Consider the following 17,794-nt stretch of genomic DNA (forward strand, 5'->3'; position numbering starts at 1 on the left):
GGTATCCTGCATCTTGGTCAGCATGGTCTTGTGGGTCACTCAGTTTCTAGCTCACCAGGCTGGAGGCTGGCTCAAGGCCTCTGGGTACTCATGCTTCCTTCTCCTTAGGAATGAACATTACACGTTGCCTCTTTCTCTTTCTCCTCCTCCTCTTATTCCTCCTCCTTCATCTTTTTCAGCTTTTAGCCTTGACCAGTCAAACCTCCTGTCCTGTCTACTCCTCCTGGAACAGCAGCACTTCAGACTTATCATATGGCCAACCATTTGTCCCCAACGTGAAGAGCTAAGGAGCCTCTACTGCCTAGGCTGGATGGATGTCCTACTAAGTATGGGAACTTTGCTCTTTGCCTCCGTCCCTGTTCTATTGCTCTGAAGAGACACCATGGCCATGGCCAACTCTTCAGAAAGAAAGCATTCAACTGGGGGCTTGCTTATAGTTTCAAAGGCTTAGTCCATTATCATCGTGGTGGGGAGCATAGCAGCACGAATTGTACTGGACCAGTACCTGAGAGCTATGTGTTGATCCACAGACCGAGAGAGAGAGAGAGAGAGAGAGAGAGAGAGAGAGCTAGCTAGGCCTGGCTTGGGCCTTTGGAACCTCAACGCGCCTCCCTTCCTACCCCATCCCCCATTGACATGCTTCCTCCCATAAGGCCACCCCTCCTAATCCTTCTAATCACTCCAAACAGTTCTACTCCCTGTGACCAAGTTTCAAGTATATGGACCTACTAGAGCCATTCTCATTCAAAAAGAGCAAACTCTTATCGTGATTTCTTTCCTAGAAAGTTGCGTATCTTGCAAAGAAGAACCACTCCCATTGATGTACACCCTTGTCATCAGGGACTTCTGAGTCAGCTCTGCTCCAGCCCTTCCCATGCTACTCCTACCTCTAGGGGCTCAGACACCCTGATATCAAACCCTTGCCCATCTAACCCTGGGCCACACACAGGCCTAGGCAACTCTCCTGGCTATTGCAGCCTTCCTGCCAGTAGAGAGCCCAAGCCCATCACTGTTTCCTAGATCTATGGTCCCATAAATAATATGGGGCTAGTTCATTCATATTAACTTTGTCCAGATTTGACCACTGGCCACCATTAGAAGTGTCATGAGTGTCCACCATGGGAATTGCTCTGACCAGGACTGGTTCGGGACTGTGTGACAGTGTGACAGACCTGCTGCAGCTTGTGTTTCTCTCGGCAGTCTGGAACTATCTGAACTTCACCAGGTTCAGCATGCAGTGAGGCCCCATGTGTGTCCCTGTGCTTGTGACTGCTTGCCCTAATGACAGGGCTGTGTCCCCCTGAGGGGTGGAAGCAGCAAGGTAGGAGACACTATTGAGGGGGCCCTGGGTGGGGTGTAGGCATACATTTTTTGCAACCTACTTTTAATAAGGTGTCACCCTCTCCTCTTGCCCACCAACCACCAGAAGAGAAAAGCTATTAGGCTATGGGGGAAGTGGACCTGTTCAGCAATGGTTCTTTGGGGGCGAACTTGATCGTCTTGGGCAGCAGTTCAGTCCCATAGCAAACAGCAGATACGAATCAGCTGCTACAGCCCAGTCCTCTAGGCAGGCAGACACCAGGCACAAACCAGCAGCTGCAGTCCAGTCCGTTCAGCAAGCAGACACCAGGCAGCTGTCGTTCAATCCTAAAGAAACCGCCAGGGTCACCAATGGACCTGAGGTGTGGCTGCTGAAGCAGCAAGCTGCCGCAGGAACCTCACAAGAAGTTCTTGGGTGAGTTTCTGTCAATGTCAGAGATGTCACAAGTTGAGCTCAACAATGCTGTATAAGGTGAACCATCACATGTGCGTCTTTAGCAAAGAATAGCGAGGCAGAGCAAACCAAACCAAAGCTCAATGCTTGTCTCTTGGGGGTCATACTTATACGCCTTCATCAAGCCCCCTTTCATGTGTGTTTGCTATAATCCAAACATCCCTCAGCTGTGTCTGCTTCAGGAAAACAGTCTTTCATGCGTTTGCTTTAGCAAGACATCCTTTCACCTGTGTACCCTGGTAAATCATCAAAGAACTAGAAGTTTCCACTTCATCGGGGTGCTGTGTTCCCAGTGTACAGGGAGGGGTCCATGTGAGGGCCCAGGCCAGTGCCAAGGAGAGGCTCCAAGTTACACACCTGTGAGCTCTTGTGAGCCAGCTATCCTTGCTTGGGTGGTCAGGAGTGTGATCTGAACAGCTCCTTCCTGGTCTCCCACTATTCACTGGCTGTAATTCCGGAATCTCATGTACAAAGGAGGACATACGGCCACTAAACTGCCAGGCTCTATGGAGTGTAACTATAAGAGCCTTTGAAATGGAGTAGGGTTGACAGGGCCAGAGAGGGTCCTTCTGGGGAGGATGTCCACCTTAGTCCAGGAGGTCCAAGCTCAACAAAGGACCCTGACCTTGCAAATTTGAGAAAGGTGGAGGTTGCACCAGATAGGCCTCTCCAGACTTGGGCCTCTCTCTTATCCCAGCCATGGGCAGGGAGAGGGAGGCTTGCACAGAAAGGTGACCTGGTTCTGCCTTGGGCAGCAAAACAAACCAGAGGCTCCCCTAGTCCCTCTTAGGTCCAGAGGCCCATGGATACGTGCAAAGTGGGGAGAAAGGCATTCCAGACTAAGCAGCCTATCTGGGATAAGGCCCAGAGACTGGATGGGGCAGCTGTTCTCAGGAACCCCATGGTCCCTTAAAGAAAAAGGGTAGATGGGATGGGGTGAGGTTTGCATGCCAGGTATGGACAGGTTTGTGCTGGGACACACCCCTCCAGCCCACTGAAGCTTCCCCCAGGAATGCACACACTTGGTGCTTGGCCTGGGGTGGGGGCTGAGAAAAGAGAGCAGGTAGGATAGGGTGGGCCGTCCTAGGGTGTGAGACAGACAAGCCCTCGTGGGAGAGGCGTCCACCAGCCATCCACCCACAGTGCGTCTGTGGCTTGCCCTGGCCTGTCGGCCTGCCCACCTCACCCAACATTTTCCATGGAATGTTCCCAAGGTAACAGCAACACAAACTCATGACAAAGATGAACCAGGCAGGGGCAGGTCTCAGGGTGGGGTGGGGTGGTGGAGGTGGTGATGGTGGGTGGTCACAGGCTTGAGGTAGATGGATGGGGCAGGGCTAGCTTTAGGCCCCAGGGACTCCCAAGTCACCTCTGTCAGCAGTGAGGGAGGGCCTGGGACCAGCATGGCCATGGGCAAGCGAGGGCTTTTAGCTTCTCTGATGAGCACAAATTCCACTCCTTGGTATGAAGAATCAATGACAGTTAGTTAGGTAAAGGGAGAATGGATGAGCTGGAATCCGTAGTCCATGAATACACCATTCCCGATGGACACTCGACCCCCTCCCCTCCTAAGCATCATCCGTGCCCTCCTGCTCTTCTACCTAGTGGGGATTCCAGGCTAGAGGAAGGGCTAGTTCATACCATGCCAGGCTCAGGTGGGGGACTGTGTGGCAAGTAAGAGGTTCCTGGAAACAGAGCAGACCAGCCTAGGGTGCCAGGAAGTCTTGGGTGAGGATTGTCTGAGTCCCGTGGAGTGGCCATGTGACTGGAAGAGGGTGTAGTCCAGGACTCCCTGGGGACCATATGGCTGTGGGAAATTCATCCCCATGACTCTCCAATCCCTCCTAAAGTGTGTGTGGATGCCCCCCTTCCCCCGACTCCCATTTCCCATAATTCCTAGTCATCCCCAGGGCAAACCTGACACCCATGATAGCAGCTCCCTTTCTTTGGCCTCCTAACCCAAAGGGAGCTCAGCCCTATGGCCATGTGAGTGGCCTGTTTGGGGCTTGGGTGGGAAGTGAGCCTCCCTGAACCACACACACACACACACACACACACACACACACACACACGTACAGGAACTGTGTGGGGAGGGGCCAGAAACTCCAGCTAGAAGCCCCTTCCCCTTTGCAGCCCTTCCCCCACCCACATGTCTGAGGATGGGTACAGGGTTTCCTAGGAAACGGGAGGAAGAAAAGTGCTGGGGCCAGACTGTCTGGGGCTGGTGGAGCAGTGGCTTGAAGGAAGGAAGGTAGGATGTACAGGGCCAGACAGAGGTGAAAGCTGTTCCCTCCAGTCCCCTAGGCCAGGAAGTCTACCCAATCCCAGGTCCAGCACCAGCCTATGCAAGGCTTGGGGGTAGGTGGTCCTGTGGATCCCCTGGTCCTGATTTGGACCCTCTGCCTTTGTAGGGCTGCTCTCACTGTCCTGGGCACTCCTGCAACCTGCTCAGCATCCAGGATGGGAAACCCTGCTTCAAGGCTTGGTTGCCTTGGGGGGAGGAGGAACCGCTCGCGCCTCAGCCCCAGGACTCACACCAGCCCCAGAACCCGAGGGGATCTCTCTCCGAGATCCGAAGCTCCTCGCAGCCCGCTTCCGTCAGGGATCCCCTGGGCCTGGTGGGGCTCCCGTGCTGTCCAGGTGACAGAGGTCACAGAGACGGTGGTGACAGAGACAGTAGTGACAGAAGCTGTGGAGATGGGGCCCTGCAAGCCAAGAGGGCAGCCAGTCCAGGTGAGGCAGGACCCGCTCTGGAGTGTGGGGAGCTCGAGCAGAGGCCAGATGAGGTGAGTCCAATCTTCTTGCAGGCGCCTCTAGCAGCCCTGGACACAGTGCGCAGCTGGCTGGATGGCATGGGGGAACTGCAGGCTTCACAAGGACCTTTGGCTGCAGATGCCACCTTGGCTGCTTCTCAGCTGCGGGAGCAGGAGGTATGGGGCCAGGGGATAGGGACAGGTGGGGGGCACTTTGTTCTATGAGCCCCCACCAAGCCACTGGCAAATAATAGTGAATACCCTTAAATACAATAGATCTCCCCTCCCCCAGAGTAAGTTGAATACATATAGCTGCCAATGTTTCTTTGGCCAGTGATCCTCCTTGATTAAAAAGGGGGGCAGGGCAGTGGTGAGAGAACGGGTAGGGACCCCAGAACCCTGCATAAGCCCCCCCCACATCATGTCTGGCAGCTCCTCTTGCGGCTGCTAAGGGAGCGTGCGCCACATGTGGAGCCAAGATTACGAGAGGCCGGGAGCCCATCAGAGCTGTGCACACAATGGCACCGACTGGTACAGCAGGCAGAAACCAGGTGAAGCCACAGATGGGGGACTGTGAGGGTCCTAGGGCAGGAAAGGGCACCACTGACAGCTCCTCCATCTTTTGCCCCAAGGTGGAGGCTCCTGGAACAGCTTGTTCCAGCAGCACAGAGCTTTGAAACAGCCTGCAAGGCTCTGCTGGTGCGCCTGAGCTCGAGTGAACAGCTGCTGGCTGAGTTGTGGCTGGGGCCCAAGGGCCTTGAGGAGTCGTTGCTGTACCTCCAGGTATGGCCCAGACTTGGTGTGGGAGTCCGTGGGATGTCACAGGCTCAGTGCCTTGTGTTTGTTCACAGGAGGTGTGTGAGGGGGTTGTGGCAAGCACCAGGGACCTGGAAAGGGTTTTGCAGACTGGCCAGAGGCTGGCAGAGCTTCTCAGTAGTAAGTGGACCTCAGCCCTGTCATCACTCAGGTGGACAGCCACCCCAGGCAAGAAGTGCCGAGGGCTCATATTTTGAAGCCCACTGAAAAGCCTACCCTTAGCTCAGGGGAACCACATCTGTGCCATTTCCCAGGTACAGGGCCTAGGCCCCGAGTTCAAGGCCTCCATGCCTTTGTCTTGGTTAATGGTTTCCAAGGCCCCTTCGAGTGCTCTCATCCCTGCTGCCGGTTCTCCTTCCATGTCAGCATTTCCTCCCTGGCCTCTTGCCTCTGGCTGCAGGTGATCAAGCTCGGCTTGTGCGACAGCAGCTGAATCAGTTCCAGGAGCGTGTCAAGCTGACTGAATCACAAGCCACCTGTGCCCGGCAGAAGCTACTATTTACTCAAAGGACAGAGTCCTTCAAGCCCTTACCACCGGCAGGCCTGGAGGCCCAGCTTGAACTGGAAGGGTCTGCCTCAACCCCTCCAGAGCTCAAGGATCTGAAGCAGGTAGTTGTACCTCCCTTGACTCCAGGTAGAAGAAATACCTCCAGCCAACCTCATGCCCTCTGAGGAGACCATACCAGGGAGCTAGAGTTGCTGGGAGTACATAGAACTTTCTGTCCTGAGCCAGGGCTGTCTATAACAGCGCTTGTTTCCTCCCGTAGCTGAGTGTCCAGCTGGTCCAGTTAGCAGAACGGCTTGAGCAGCTGGCTCAGTGGGCAGAGACTTCTAGTCAGGTAGCAGCACCCGCAGTGACCATCTGGGAACAGAGCCTCTCATCAGGTACACCAGGGCCTTAGGGATACTTGGGACATTTCTGCCAGGTCCGGGGATAGGATTAAGCTCTAGGGCAGGAAGGGTGCCTTCCTGTGTTCAAGAAGCCAAGGATTGGGGTGAGTGTTAAGGTCTTGCCAAGGCTGGCTCTCAGGTGGTCACATCTCTCCCTAGCCACGCTTCAGGCCGATACGAAGCCGCTGGAAGGACACTGGTTAGAGACTCGAGAACAAGACGTTGGGCCGAAGGCCATATGGGAGCCGGCTGTGCAGATCTCATGTGGCCTGGCAGATCAGGAAGCCATTGAGAAGCTAAGGCCTGAGAGGGACTGGAACCCAAGTTTACAGGTATCTTGAAAAACTTGGGAGAGGAAGGTCTCGCCAAGAGTCTCCTGGGAGGAGAGGTGACCATGGGGACACTGGACAACTAGGGTACTCTGAGGCTGGGCTGTTGTTTGCTGGTAGGAGGAACTGAGTGAGAGGACTCTGGGAATGAAGATAATATGATATTATCGGGGAAGGGGCGTGGGCATTGGAGCCAGCTAGAGGGATTACTAGTGACGACTTCATGGCTCTGCTCCTAGCTTCAGACAACCTCAAATCCCCATTTAAGGTCATAGCTCTCCCAGTGAGGTCAGGGTTTAAGATCAGCCCATCCCTAACAGTTAGGCAAGGATAGCTCCTCCTTGGACAGTACTGTTGAGCCTCCAGGCTGTGTGGGTAGGGGTAAGAGCTGATGTATCTACATGCCTTTTCTAGCAAATAGGGTTCTTAATTAAGGTGTAAACATTGCTATGAATGAGCCCTATTTATGCAACAGCTGGAAAGAAACTATGTAAGGACCCAAGATAGAAAGAAATTTACTCGCTTATGATGCACAGTTTGGGACTGTCCAGCGTTTATTGTAACAAAGAGGCAAGAGTGGGCCTCCGTGTGGCCCCCTTTTCTATAACATTGGTGTGGCTGGGGTGCAGGACACCTTTTTTAAGGTTTGCTGTCTGCCTAGAAGGTCTAGGTTCCTTCCCTGATTCTCAGATTCCTTACTCATTCTTGGGACTCTGGTGGTCAGCCGCTGGACCCGGCTGTCACCAGCCAGGAAGTTCAAACTCTGGTTACATACTGACTCCTCAAAGCTCTGAGGGTTAAAAGTGTGAAATGGACAAGGCTGGCTCCTGAGAGCGGTAGGGAGGGGTTTGGTTGGCCCTTGCTGTGGATGACATCATCTTCCTAAGCACTTGGTGCATCCTGTGTCCCCTTCTGTATCTGCATGTTTATGTGTGTGTGTTTGTGCACACCTATGTGGAGGCCAGCAGTTGACATCTAGTGCATCTAGTGTCTTCCTCCAGCATTCTCCTCCATATATATATGTATATGTATATATGTATGTATGTATATATGTATATATGTGTATATATATACACACATATATAATTATATTACATATTTATATATAATGTAAAATTTACATATATAAATATATAATATATATTTATTTTGTTCTTAATTGTGTGTGTCACTTCTGTGCACACATACATGTGGACACCCCCAGAGACCAGAGGAGAGTACCAGATTCACTGCAGCTGAAGTTCTAGGCAGTTGTGAGTTGCCCAGCCTAAGTACTGGAAATTGAACTGGGCTCTCAGCAAGTGCTCCTAGCCGCTGAGCCATCTCTCTGGCCCTCCACCTCGTTTTATGAGTCAGAGTCTCTCTCCCTGAACCTGAAGTTCTTATTTGGAATCTCGCCTCTGCCCTTCCAGTGTTGGGATTGCCACATACTAATTTGTTTTCTTTGTTTGTTTTTTAGATAGATGCTAGGGGATCAAACTCACACTCTCATGCTTTTCAGTAAATACTTAACCAGCTGAGCTATCTTCCCAGTCCCCAAATCCCCCCTCTTTCCCCTCTTAATCTATTTATTTATTCACTTTACATCTCTCCCCTCCTCCTCTAGGTCCCTCCTCATCTAGCCCCCCCTTTCCCCTTCTCTGAGAAAGAGGAGGCCCCTCCTGAGTATCAACCCACCCTAACACACCAAATCACTGCAGGACTAGGCATATCCTCACCTGCTAAGACCGGACAAGGCTGTCTTAGGGGAACAGGATAATCCCTGCTCCAGTTGTTAGGGGACCCCCATCTTTTTTAAGGGCAGCAGTCACATCGATGCCTACATTCCACTGTGCTCACATGCATAACTGCTAGTTATACAAGCAACTGCCTCTCTCTAAAGGCTGGCACTTCATCATGGGAACGGGCGGTGGTGATGGTGGATACAATTCAACCACAGGGAGGACCTTGCCGCTTTTCTTCACCTTGCCCTGAGCATCAGCACAATGTGGGGTGTGGCTGCCCTCCCTACACTGAAGAGGCCTAGGGGTAGAAGGACTGGGCCAGCATGTGTGGTCCTCTCGCTGAGGTGATAAATAGTGTGAGGCACAGGATGAACGGATGAACAGAGTAAGGGAGAGGGCTCAAGATGTGAGACCCACGGAGGCAAAAAGACTTTGCCCTTCAACTTTTCCCACTCTGAAAACCGATAGTACAGCAGGCTACTCTGACGGCAGGAGTTCCTGTGGGAACAGCAAACCCTGGCAGTGTCATGGCTAGGAAGGAGAGGAGCTGCTGACTATGGGAACACCTGCCACTTGGGCCTGCTGATGGACCTGCAGGGCTGCCAGGCTGCCATGTCTAGCCCCTCCTGCGAGAGGTGAGCCTGCTCACCGGCTGCTCCCACCCCACTCACACTGGCCCTCTACCCTGCTCATGGCTGTTCATCTCTTCTCCAGGATACACACCCTGGAAGGGGTACTGCTGCTTGTGGGCCACCTTGTAGAGAAGTTGGTCTTGTGCCCCCATAGACTGAGCCAAGCAGAACCCTTGGGGATCAAGGTGGGTCCAGTGGCCAGAGGCTCTGGCCTGCACTGTAACTGTGTAGCAATCCAGGGTTAGCCTAATGACACTGGACACATCTGTCCTTGAGCCACTCCCTCTGTAAGACCATTTGGAGGTGCTGGAAGGCCTAAAGTGCTGGACAGAACTTCTAAGAGGCTCTGGGGGACGAGGACGTTGGCTCAAGAGAGGTGGTGAAGTGGTGGGCAATTTTGGCATAGGGTCCTCCAACTTCCCTAACATTTCCCCCTAATGCATAGGTGGTACAAGCCCAAAACTTGTTAGAGGAGATGCCTCCGGCCCTCACCCCAAAGTACTGGACTCAAGCCCCAAGGGAGATACTGGCTTTGAGGAGTCTTGACCAGGGGCTGCCTGGGGATCTGGCAAGTAGAGCTAAGGCTTGCCTCCTGGGGAAGATTCCAGAAGAACTGAGCTGGAGGCCATGGTGGTCAGAGGTCATGGAGAACTGGAGTCTTAGGAAGCCAGAACATAGCAAGAGGAACCGGGACAAAAGGGACCAGTGGGAACGGCTGGAACAGGGCTACCAGGGACAGGTAAGGGTAGATAGATCCATAGATCTGGACACAAGAAAAGGACTTGGTCTCACCTCCCAGCAAGGAGCCAACATACACCGGGGTCTTGTAGAGACACTACCTGTATTGTCTTGGTCATAAAATAAAGTGGTCTGGGGTGTGCTTTGTACCCGAAGCCACAGGCAGCATTGAAACATTTCCCAGTAGGACCCTGCAGATAGCTTCCTGTCAGCTGAGGAGCAGGACAGCGTGGGACAAGGCTGGCCTAGCCATAACTGGGGGAGACGTGGGCCTCTCCACAAGCTCTCCATCACATTCAAGCCAGGGCTCTCCAGTAGCCAGAAACAGCCCAATAGTGTGGTCAGAGCAAGAAACCCGGAAGGGTCAAGTGCATCAGGGGCCAGAGGCAGGCCCAAGGTCCAGGGAGCCTTGGTGAGCAGGTGTGAGTGTGGGCCTGTAATGGTGGGGAGGATAGAGCCCCAGGAACTGCCCCAACCCCTGTATTGAAGGCTTGGTGTCGTAACCCCACTCCCCCCACCTCTGGCTCCATAGGCAGCTCGAGGAGCCATGATGGTTCGTGTTGGAGGTGGTTGGGCAGCTCTGGATGAATTTCTGGTCAAAAATGACCCAGTCAGAGGTGAGAGCTGGCGTAGGACGGGACATGCAAGTCATCAGGGCGTGGTGGTGGTGGTGGGTGGGCAGGAGAGGTGTGCCATCTGCTTTGGCCTAGCGACATGGGATCTCTGAGCAGCAAAGGGGAGAACCAGCCAGAAGATCCATGAAAGGTTCCTGTGCTGGACTCCTAGTGTGCCAGCCCCTGAGGTCATCACCCTGAGGCTCTGGACCTCCATCCGAATGGGCACTAGCAGACCCCTGTCTCTGAAGGTGAGAGCTGGGGTGGGCTTCAGAGCTAGGTCCTCCTGATGCTAGGTCCTCCTGATGCTAGGTCCTCCAGATGGACTGAGGAACTTATTTGAGCCCTGGGGGGGGGGGGGGGCGGAATGTCAGGGAGCTGAATGGTGAGATGAAGCCTGGCTAACCCTTGCAGACAGGGCTGCCAATTGTCAAAGACCGCAGAGACTCCAGCTCCTACAAGGTCAAAACCTCAGAGCAGTCCACTGAGGAGCTGTGAAGACTCCAAGATCCAGAAGCTAGGGACAGGAAACCGTGGCAGAGCATGGTCAGGGACTGAGCAGGAGCTGGAGCACACAGAGTGGGGTTGTGTTTCTCACCAGGCTGGCCTCGAACTCAGAAATCTGCCTGCCTCTGCCTCCCAGGTGCTGGGATCAAAGGCGTGCGCCGCCACTGTCCAGCATGCCTCTCCCTCTCAGCAATAAAGAGGAGTTTGGGGAACTGAAACTCTCTTTGGTGGGTCTTCATTTCCCTTGCAAACTTCATTCAAAAGCCACAGAGCCCGTGTTGCTCTCCACCCCCAACCCAGTGCAGGCCCGCATTCTTTTTCAATGACTTGTAGTAGGGAGGGGGGAGGAAAGGAGGGACTTTGCAACTCAACAGCCTCTCCCAGCTTGAGTTGCTCAGAGGTAGCCCTGCCCCTTGCTTTAGTTTGCGTTCACCTGCCCACTCCACCTGTCCTGTGGGGTGCCTAACCTGGCTTTCAGCCCCGCCTACCGCCCTCAATGGGGAAGGGACTTGCTTGGGTCACCATAGGGAGGGGCCATGCCGATTTAAATGCTTGTGGCGCGGGGCTCCTGGCGTGGAGGGAGCGGAGAGACAGAGGACGCCGCGTCAGCCTTGTCAAGACAGGTGGGGAAATGAGGGCAGTTTGGAGAACCGAAACTGAAAAGCTGTGGGAACCAGAGGCCAGCGGCCCCAGGCGGACTTAGTGAGGGGCTGCGGGACCCGTTCTGGGCCCCATTTACCTGGGTCATCTGAGCTCAGATGAGAGGTGGGAGGCCCCCGAGTCTTGGGATCGGTGGGGAAACTGAGGACCCTGCCAGGCTGCTGTGCGGTCGCGCGAGGGTGTGGGTTGGTTTCTAGCAGATGTGTGGTGTGCTGTTTGGCCCTGCAGGTGCTGTAATCCTTGTCCATCTAGAGTGAGCAGCCACAGGGATATAGCCCTTGGGTGATATCAAGACCCTTGGGAAGAAGAGGACGGGGAAGTGGGGGGAAGGGGGAGGGTCGGAGGCAGGGTTGTGTCCCTACCCCCACTTGCTTATCATGCCAACCTTGGCACGAGGTCACTGACTCCTGGGGCCCTTCTTGATGCTGGTTTCAGTGGGGGCAAAGGCCAGATTTTCAGTCTCCATGTGCGCTGGGCTCCATGTGCCTAGCCTCCCGGTTCTGTTCTGATCTAGCACAGAGCAAGCAACAGTTGTAGTGGACTCTTGTGCCCATCCTTGACCCTGCCTGGGGTGAGGGACCTACCCTTCAGTGTGGTGACAGAGGGTGTTCGATACCCCAGAAGTCCTGACCCTCTTTTCTCTTGGCACCTAGGGAATCCTGTGGTGGGCTTCAAGGGAGACAGGGAGAGCTTCGTCTCTCATAACTCTTTGCCTGGGGAATTTGTGCTGCCTACCTTCCCCAGCCCCTTCATGACTTACTTATGCTGCTGCCCCAAAGCCCGGGACCCTGATTTTTTACCTTTATCAACACTACCTGGGTCTCCTGCCCACCTTGATGGAGCTCTCTGTACCCCTCAGACACCCTGACTTCTTGATCCATGTGTCTGGTTGTCTTCCCAGACAACCAACACGGATGCCAACTGTCTCCTCTTCTACCCTCCTGGGAAGAGGTGGGGCCCAGGGAGAGTCATACTAGGCCCAAGGTCACCCACAAGCCAACAGGGAGTGGCTGGTAACCACAGGCCAGCATCTTACACACTGGGACTCCTCTCGGCCCCACCCCTTCCCCAGAGTCCCTGCTCTCTGGATCGCTGTCAGTGGCTTCCCACCCTGAATCTCCTCTTTGTTCGGGAAACCTGAGCCTGTTTGCTTAAAGCGTGTGTTGACTTCTCACTTAGGCCTTGCCTTTCCATACAAAGCATGCTTGTCAGGGCTGGCTGTCCATGTCCAGGTCAGGAGCCACTCAAGACCATGTCCTTCTGGCAGGGCTCTGTCCCAACTGTCATTCCGAGGCTCTGTGTTCCACCTTTTCTGGGCAGTGAACTGCTTGCTCTGGATCCCCACCCTCATCTACCCATATTTCAGGGGACACCAGCCTCCACCACCCACGGGCCTCTCCTCTGTGTTCTGCCCCGTCGTGGGCACTGCCATGCATGATTCCTGCCCCCCCCCCCCACCTCAATGCTTTTAGGTAGGCAACAAAGGTACCCAAAGCAATGCTGAGAAGCAGAGCCCGGAATGAATGATTAGAGGGGGTTTTAGAGACTGCATAGAAGGGACAGAAGGCAGGTTGGTAGAGAAGCTGGTCTGCCATGCTGTCTAACTTATCCCTGAAAATAGGCAAGTCTGGGCAGAACTCAGATGCAGTCTCTAGGATGCCATTGGGTGCCTACTTGAAGAAGTACAGGAAAAAGAAGGTCTGGGGGATGGACCTGCCCCTGTTAGAGTGGCTTTCAGGACTGGGTGTCTGTTATTGAATCCAGTCATCTAGAAAAAAAAAAAAAAAAACCACTGACTCAGTACACACTGATAACTGGGGTCACTGGGGCGTTACCAGACCCCCCACTCCCTGGGAGTCTTCTATTTGGCCAGAGTAGCTGTACATTTTCATTTACCACATGGCTATGAGGACCACTGCATCATGGTGTAGTGGCCACTTCCCTCCCTCCCATTCTCCTGCACCCCCGCCAGTCAGGTCTGCCCTCACAAGTGTTTTTCTATGGACCCTGGAACTCACTCTCCCTGTATATAGGCAACTGCTTCTAGGCATTGGTTTCCTGGGCCTGAGTAGCTCTTCTGGGACCCAGCACTATGGGAAATCCATGTTTTAGAATGGAAATACTATGTCCTAGAGATGGTGCTCAGACTGCAGGGTGTCACCTGGAAACAGATGTCTAGGCTGTGCCTTTAGCCAATGTCCCACACCCCATGTGCCAGCCACTTCTGTTAGGCAGTGAAAGGGGCCCTGGTCAGGTTCACTGACCTCTTGGCTTTCCCACAGTAAACACCTCCCTCTCCACAGCCAAGGAACTCCTTAGGTCATTCTTCCTAAAGACACGAGACAACCATAAAGTAGCTCTATGGCCTCACCAAGCTGATGCAGGACACCAGTCACTCTCAGGCTCTAGGAACTGGCCCATGTCACTGCCGAGGCATGGTCAATGAGTGGCTGACTAGAGCTCTTCTCCAGGAGGTTTGGCCTACCCTAGCTTCCTCCCATGGACCTGTTTCACTTGAGGTCCATTCTTGCCAAGGAGTTGGAGGCTGGGTGGCACCTGCACCCCAGGCACTTGACTTGGGTTCTTGTTCACACGTACACGTCAATAGCCCCGTCACCTCTTCTAGGGATACCTGCTCTACTAATTCTTTTTGGAACTCTGTGTGGCTAGTCCCATTTGGCTACCTTCCTCTGGCTCCTCAAGTTGTCACTAGCACCTGGATTCTACTACTGTGTCTGTGGGCCCTACCCAGGGCCTGCAATCTAATGAATAAGTCCAGACTAGCCTGGGAGTCACAAGCAAACTGTCCATGCCTGGCTGCCTTCCTTAGAGAATCACAGCCTTCCACAGGCTCCAGAATCAGCCTAGTTTATGCTTCCAAGGGTCCTTACCACCATGCTCTGACTGTCCTCTTGTTCTGGGAGCTCTTCTCCCTGGCCAACTTGATGCCTGGCCCTTGCCACCCTCTTGGGTTGGTTCCTGACTTCCTTTTGGGCTACTAGGCTGAGCTGTGGGAGACAAGTGTTGGACCCTGCAGGAGGCAGGCTGACTATAAGGAGGAACATCCAAAGATACAGGGGCATCAAGGGCTTTGAGAGTTTGGGATGTACTAACGAAGACATCCCTCCTAAATTAGAGCCCTGACCACTCTGACTTGGGATTCATCCTGGCCAATGGGTTCTACTCCATGTTGAGATTCACTGTTCTGGTTTGGGTTCCCTAACCAACCTAACTGACTGAGCCTTCCCTCACAGCTGTCCAACTGGTCACTCTCAGTCTTTTGTGCCCTTAACCCTTCCATCTTGTGTCTTATACTTTTTCCCCATGCCCCACCCTGTACCCCAAGAGCGTATTCCCACCCTTGAAGAGCTGAGTGGTGGCCCTGATGCTGGCATCTTGGGTTCTGCCTGCTCTGTTGTAGGTAGGTGGTGGACACTGCTGACCCTGTCCAGGTACCTGTCGGATTCTAACTGCTCAGTGTCTATTCTACCAGATCATGTGATGCCAAAGCCCGACTTATCATCCACAGGATAGGTTATGCACCTGCCTTGGCCATGCTGCCCAGCGAGCCAAGCTCGCTCCCATTTACCTGTCCTCCACATTCTGCATGTGGTATAGGCATTAGTGAGGAGCCTTAAAGGTGGTGACGTGGGGGACACCTATGTACCTGATGCAGAAGCCAGGGCCACAGGAAGTCTGGCTGAGAGGTGACAGGATGAACTCTGAGGTGCCACGGCAAGACCATAAGGGCTTAGATGGGCGTGAGGTAGACCACTGGACATCCAGCATGCAGCTATCCCCACTGAAGCGCCTTTAAGAACAGACTGGTTGTGTGCACGCCTTTAGTCCCAACACTCGGGAGGCAGAGGCAGGTGGCTGGTCTACAGAATGAATTCCAGGATAGCCAGAGCTACACAGCTACACGGAGAAGCCATGTCTCAGAAAACCAAGGGGAGAGAGAGAGAGAGAGAGAGAGAGAGAGAGAGAGAGAGAGAGAGAGAGAGAGAGAGAGAGAGAGAGAGAGAGAGAGAGAGAGAGAGAGAGAGAGAAGTGTAAGAGCACTAGATGATCTGTATTCGAAGGATGACACCAGGACTGGCTGGCTCAGGCCGTAGGTTTTAGCAATCTAGGGGAACAGGCCAAGAATCTCTGGATTCATTGGGCACACAGATTCAAAGTCTGTCTGCTAAGTTCCATAGTGCAAATGTGTGTTGGGGAGGGGCAGGCAGGCGCCTCCCAGAGTTCATGCTAGGAGCAACCCTTAAAGAACTTGTGGGCAGAGAGAATGTTCTGGCAATGCTGCGGCTGTGGGCTAAGAAGAGGACACAGTGTGCAGACTCGGGTCACAGGACAGTTGTCTTCTTCTCCCTGAGCAAGTCTGCCACCACCTAGGAGAGGCCAGGTGCACTGGATCTGGGCCAGCAGGGCTTCAGGATGATCTCATCTTAGTTACAGTCACAGAAATCCTGCTTCCAAATAAGGTCACAGCTGTGTCCTGCAGGTTAGGACTTTGAGTTGCCTTTCTGGGCAATCAGTTCAGCCCAGCTCAAAAGCTCTACTCCTGGATAGAAGCCTGCAGCTAGGTGACCAAGAACCCAGGCAGGCATGAAGGCCTAACACACATCTGTGTCTAAATAAGGCAGGCCTGGGAAGACGGATGCTCAGGAAGGCCCCAAGCCCTATGCACTGGAATCCTGGATGCTTGAAATAGAAGCCAGATGTGCTCCACAGGGAGTCCTGAGAGGTAGTAGCTCCTTGCTGGCCTCTGGTCCTTATGTGTTAATAATGAGTGTACTATGCTAGAAGTGTGGACAGAGGTGTTTATGTCTTTCTACACTGTCAGAATGTATTGAGTGGCAACACATTCTTAGGGTTCACCAGTTTCAAAGTGCAAGCAAGCATTTGTCATCTAATCCCACCTACTCCAGTAATCCAGCTACGGTGAAGACAAGTTCGTTGATTCCAATCTTCATTACTAAAGCAGCTTTTCTCACTTATCACACAGCGCACAGGCGATCTCTTTATGTATGTTATACTTTTACATGTGGTTTTAGAGGATGCATACAAGTTAAAGAGGCTGCGGCTGGACCAAAGAGAGCCCTCAGAGTTCTGAGAGGCTGCGCTCATCACAAGTAAGACCGGTGTCGGGAGGGAGCTGCCGCAGTCAGGGTTTGACAGCCAAGCTGTAGAGTCGACCTGCAAGGTGAGAGGTGAGAGGTGAAAGCAGAGTCCAAGAAGAGGAAATGGCAGGCCCAGGTCCAGAGGGACAGAAAGATGGATGGGCATGGAGTCAAGTAGAGCGTATCAGCAGCAGAGGAGAGAGTCAAGCTAACGCTGCAGCAACAGTTGGGGAAGCCTCTGCTTGCTGGTCCCCCATGCACATACCAGGTGTCTGGGAATTGGGGGATGGAAGGACGGAGTTAGGTATGTTTGTTTGTTTGTACGTCACTTTATAGGACCCAGGTAAGGGAGGTAGACCCTTTTTTTAGACCAGCATGTCTGATAAGTTCTTGGGCCTGGTTTTCCTGAGACGGTTCTAACACACCCACGTGCACCTGCAGTCTCAGTTCATGCTGGTACATATAAGGTGGCTTCCTTTCAACTCCCAGGAGTAAGTTCTTTCAGTCCGTGCTGTGCCTGGTGCCTGGCAGATGGTGCTGTTTGTGGATCCACCCAGGGCCTGCCATCTACTTCCCTCAAAATGGCAAAAGACAAGTTGTAAAATGGAGTCTCCTAGGGCAAGGCATAGCCTGAAAAAACAAACAAACAAACAAACAAACAAAAGACACTGTTTGGTACAATGTAGTATAACTTAAAGTAGGTCACAGTCTTGTCTCAAAAGCATGTGCACAGCGGGGCTGGAGAGATAGCTCAGTGGTTAAGAGCACTGTCTGCTCTTCCTGAGTTCAATTCCCAGCAACCACATGGTGGCTCACAACTATCTGTAACGGGATCCGATGCCCTCTTCTGGTGTGTCTGAAGACTCAAAAGCGTGCTCAGGCTCTCTTGCATGTTTTTTTTTAAATTAGTTTTGTCTTTGTTTGTTTTGTTTTGTTTTTGTATTTTTGAGCAGGGTTCCTCTGTGTAACATCCCTGGCTGTCCTGGAACTTGCTCTGTAGACCAGGCTGGCCTCAAACTCACAGAGCTCCGCCTGTCTCTCCCTTCCTAGTGCTGGGATTTAAGTCATGCGACAGCGGGGCAGCCTGTCTTAATTCCTCTTGAAGGGACTTGCAGGTAGGACCTTCTCCCCCAACAATGAAGTTTGTTTGTGCCTTTGGAGGGCTCTTGGCTACCATGAACCTCTGTGGCTGCTCAGAACTTGGGCAACTTAGAAGGACCTGTGTCTGATTCCCAG

At 53.2% G+C, this 17,794-nt stretch overlaps 2 protein-coding genes across 4 annotated transcripts in view; both read left to right on the plus strand.

Moving 5' to 3' along the window:
- The first annotated feature begins 4,234 nt into the window (after positions 1–4,234).
- On the plus strand, positions 4,235–11,177 carry LOC110310185 (uncharacterized). The gene is made up of 15 exons (XM_021182908.2): positions 4,235–4,507; positions 4,582–4,704; positions 4,960–5,078; positions 5,160–5,310; positions 5,379–5,463; positions 5,744–5,952; positions 6,111–6,228; positions 6,394–6,566; positions 8,780–8,922; positions 9,002–9,104; positions 9,365–9,658; positions 9,845–10,069; positions 10,190–10,274; positions 10,389–10,522; positions 10,686–11,177. The coding sequence occupies exons 1-15, from the start codon at positions 4,235–4,237 to the stop codon at positions 10,767–10,769; spliced, it is 2,319 nt and encodes a 772-aa protein (XP_021038567.1). The 3' UTR covers positions 10,770–11,177.
- The window catches only part of Eppk1 (epiplakin 1), a 34,913-nt gene continuing 23,598 nt past the window's right edge, over positions 6,480–17,794 (plus strand). The window contains exon 1 of one of the 3 annotated variants that reach the window (XM_085831380.1): positions 6,480–6,566. The gene's annotated coding sequence lies outside the window, so the exon portion shown is untranslated. Of the gene's footprint in view, positions 6,567–11,258; positions 11,402–17,586; positions 17,674–17,794 lie in introns of those variants that run through there. The other 2 variants (XM_085831379.1, XM_085831381.1) reach the window with 2 other exon arrangements.

The sequence above is a fragment of the Mus caroli genome, unplaced genomic scaffold (genome assembly GCF_978045245.1).
Source record: "Mus caroli unplaced genomic scaffold, Mus_caroli_1 scaffold_16, whole genome shotgun sequence".
Classification (NCBI taxonomy): domain Eukaryota; kingdom Metazoa; phylum Chordata; class Mammalia; order Rodentia; family Muridae; genus Mus; species Mus caroli.

Coding starts and splice junctions, on each gene's coding strand:
- LOC110310185 (XM_021182908.2), top strand. CDS start 4,235: ATGGGAAACCCTGCTTCAAGGCTTGGTTGCCTTGGGGGGAGGAGGAAC. Junction 6,567..8,779: donor ACTGGAACCCAAGTTTACAG/GTATCTTGAAAA, acceptor CTCTGACGGCAG/GAGTTCCTGTGGGAACAGCA. Junction 9,105..9,364: donor CAGAACCCTTGGGGATCAAG/GTGGGTCCAGTG, acceptor CCTAATGCATAG/GTGGTACAAGCCCAAAACTT.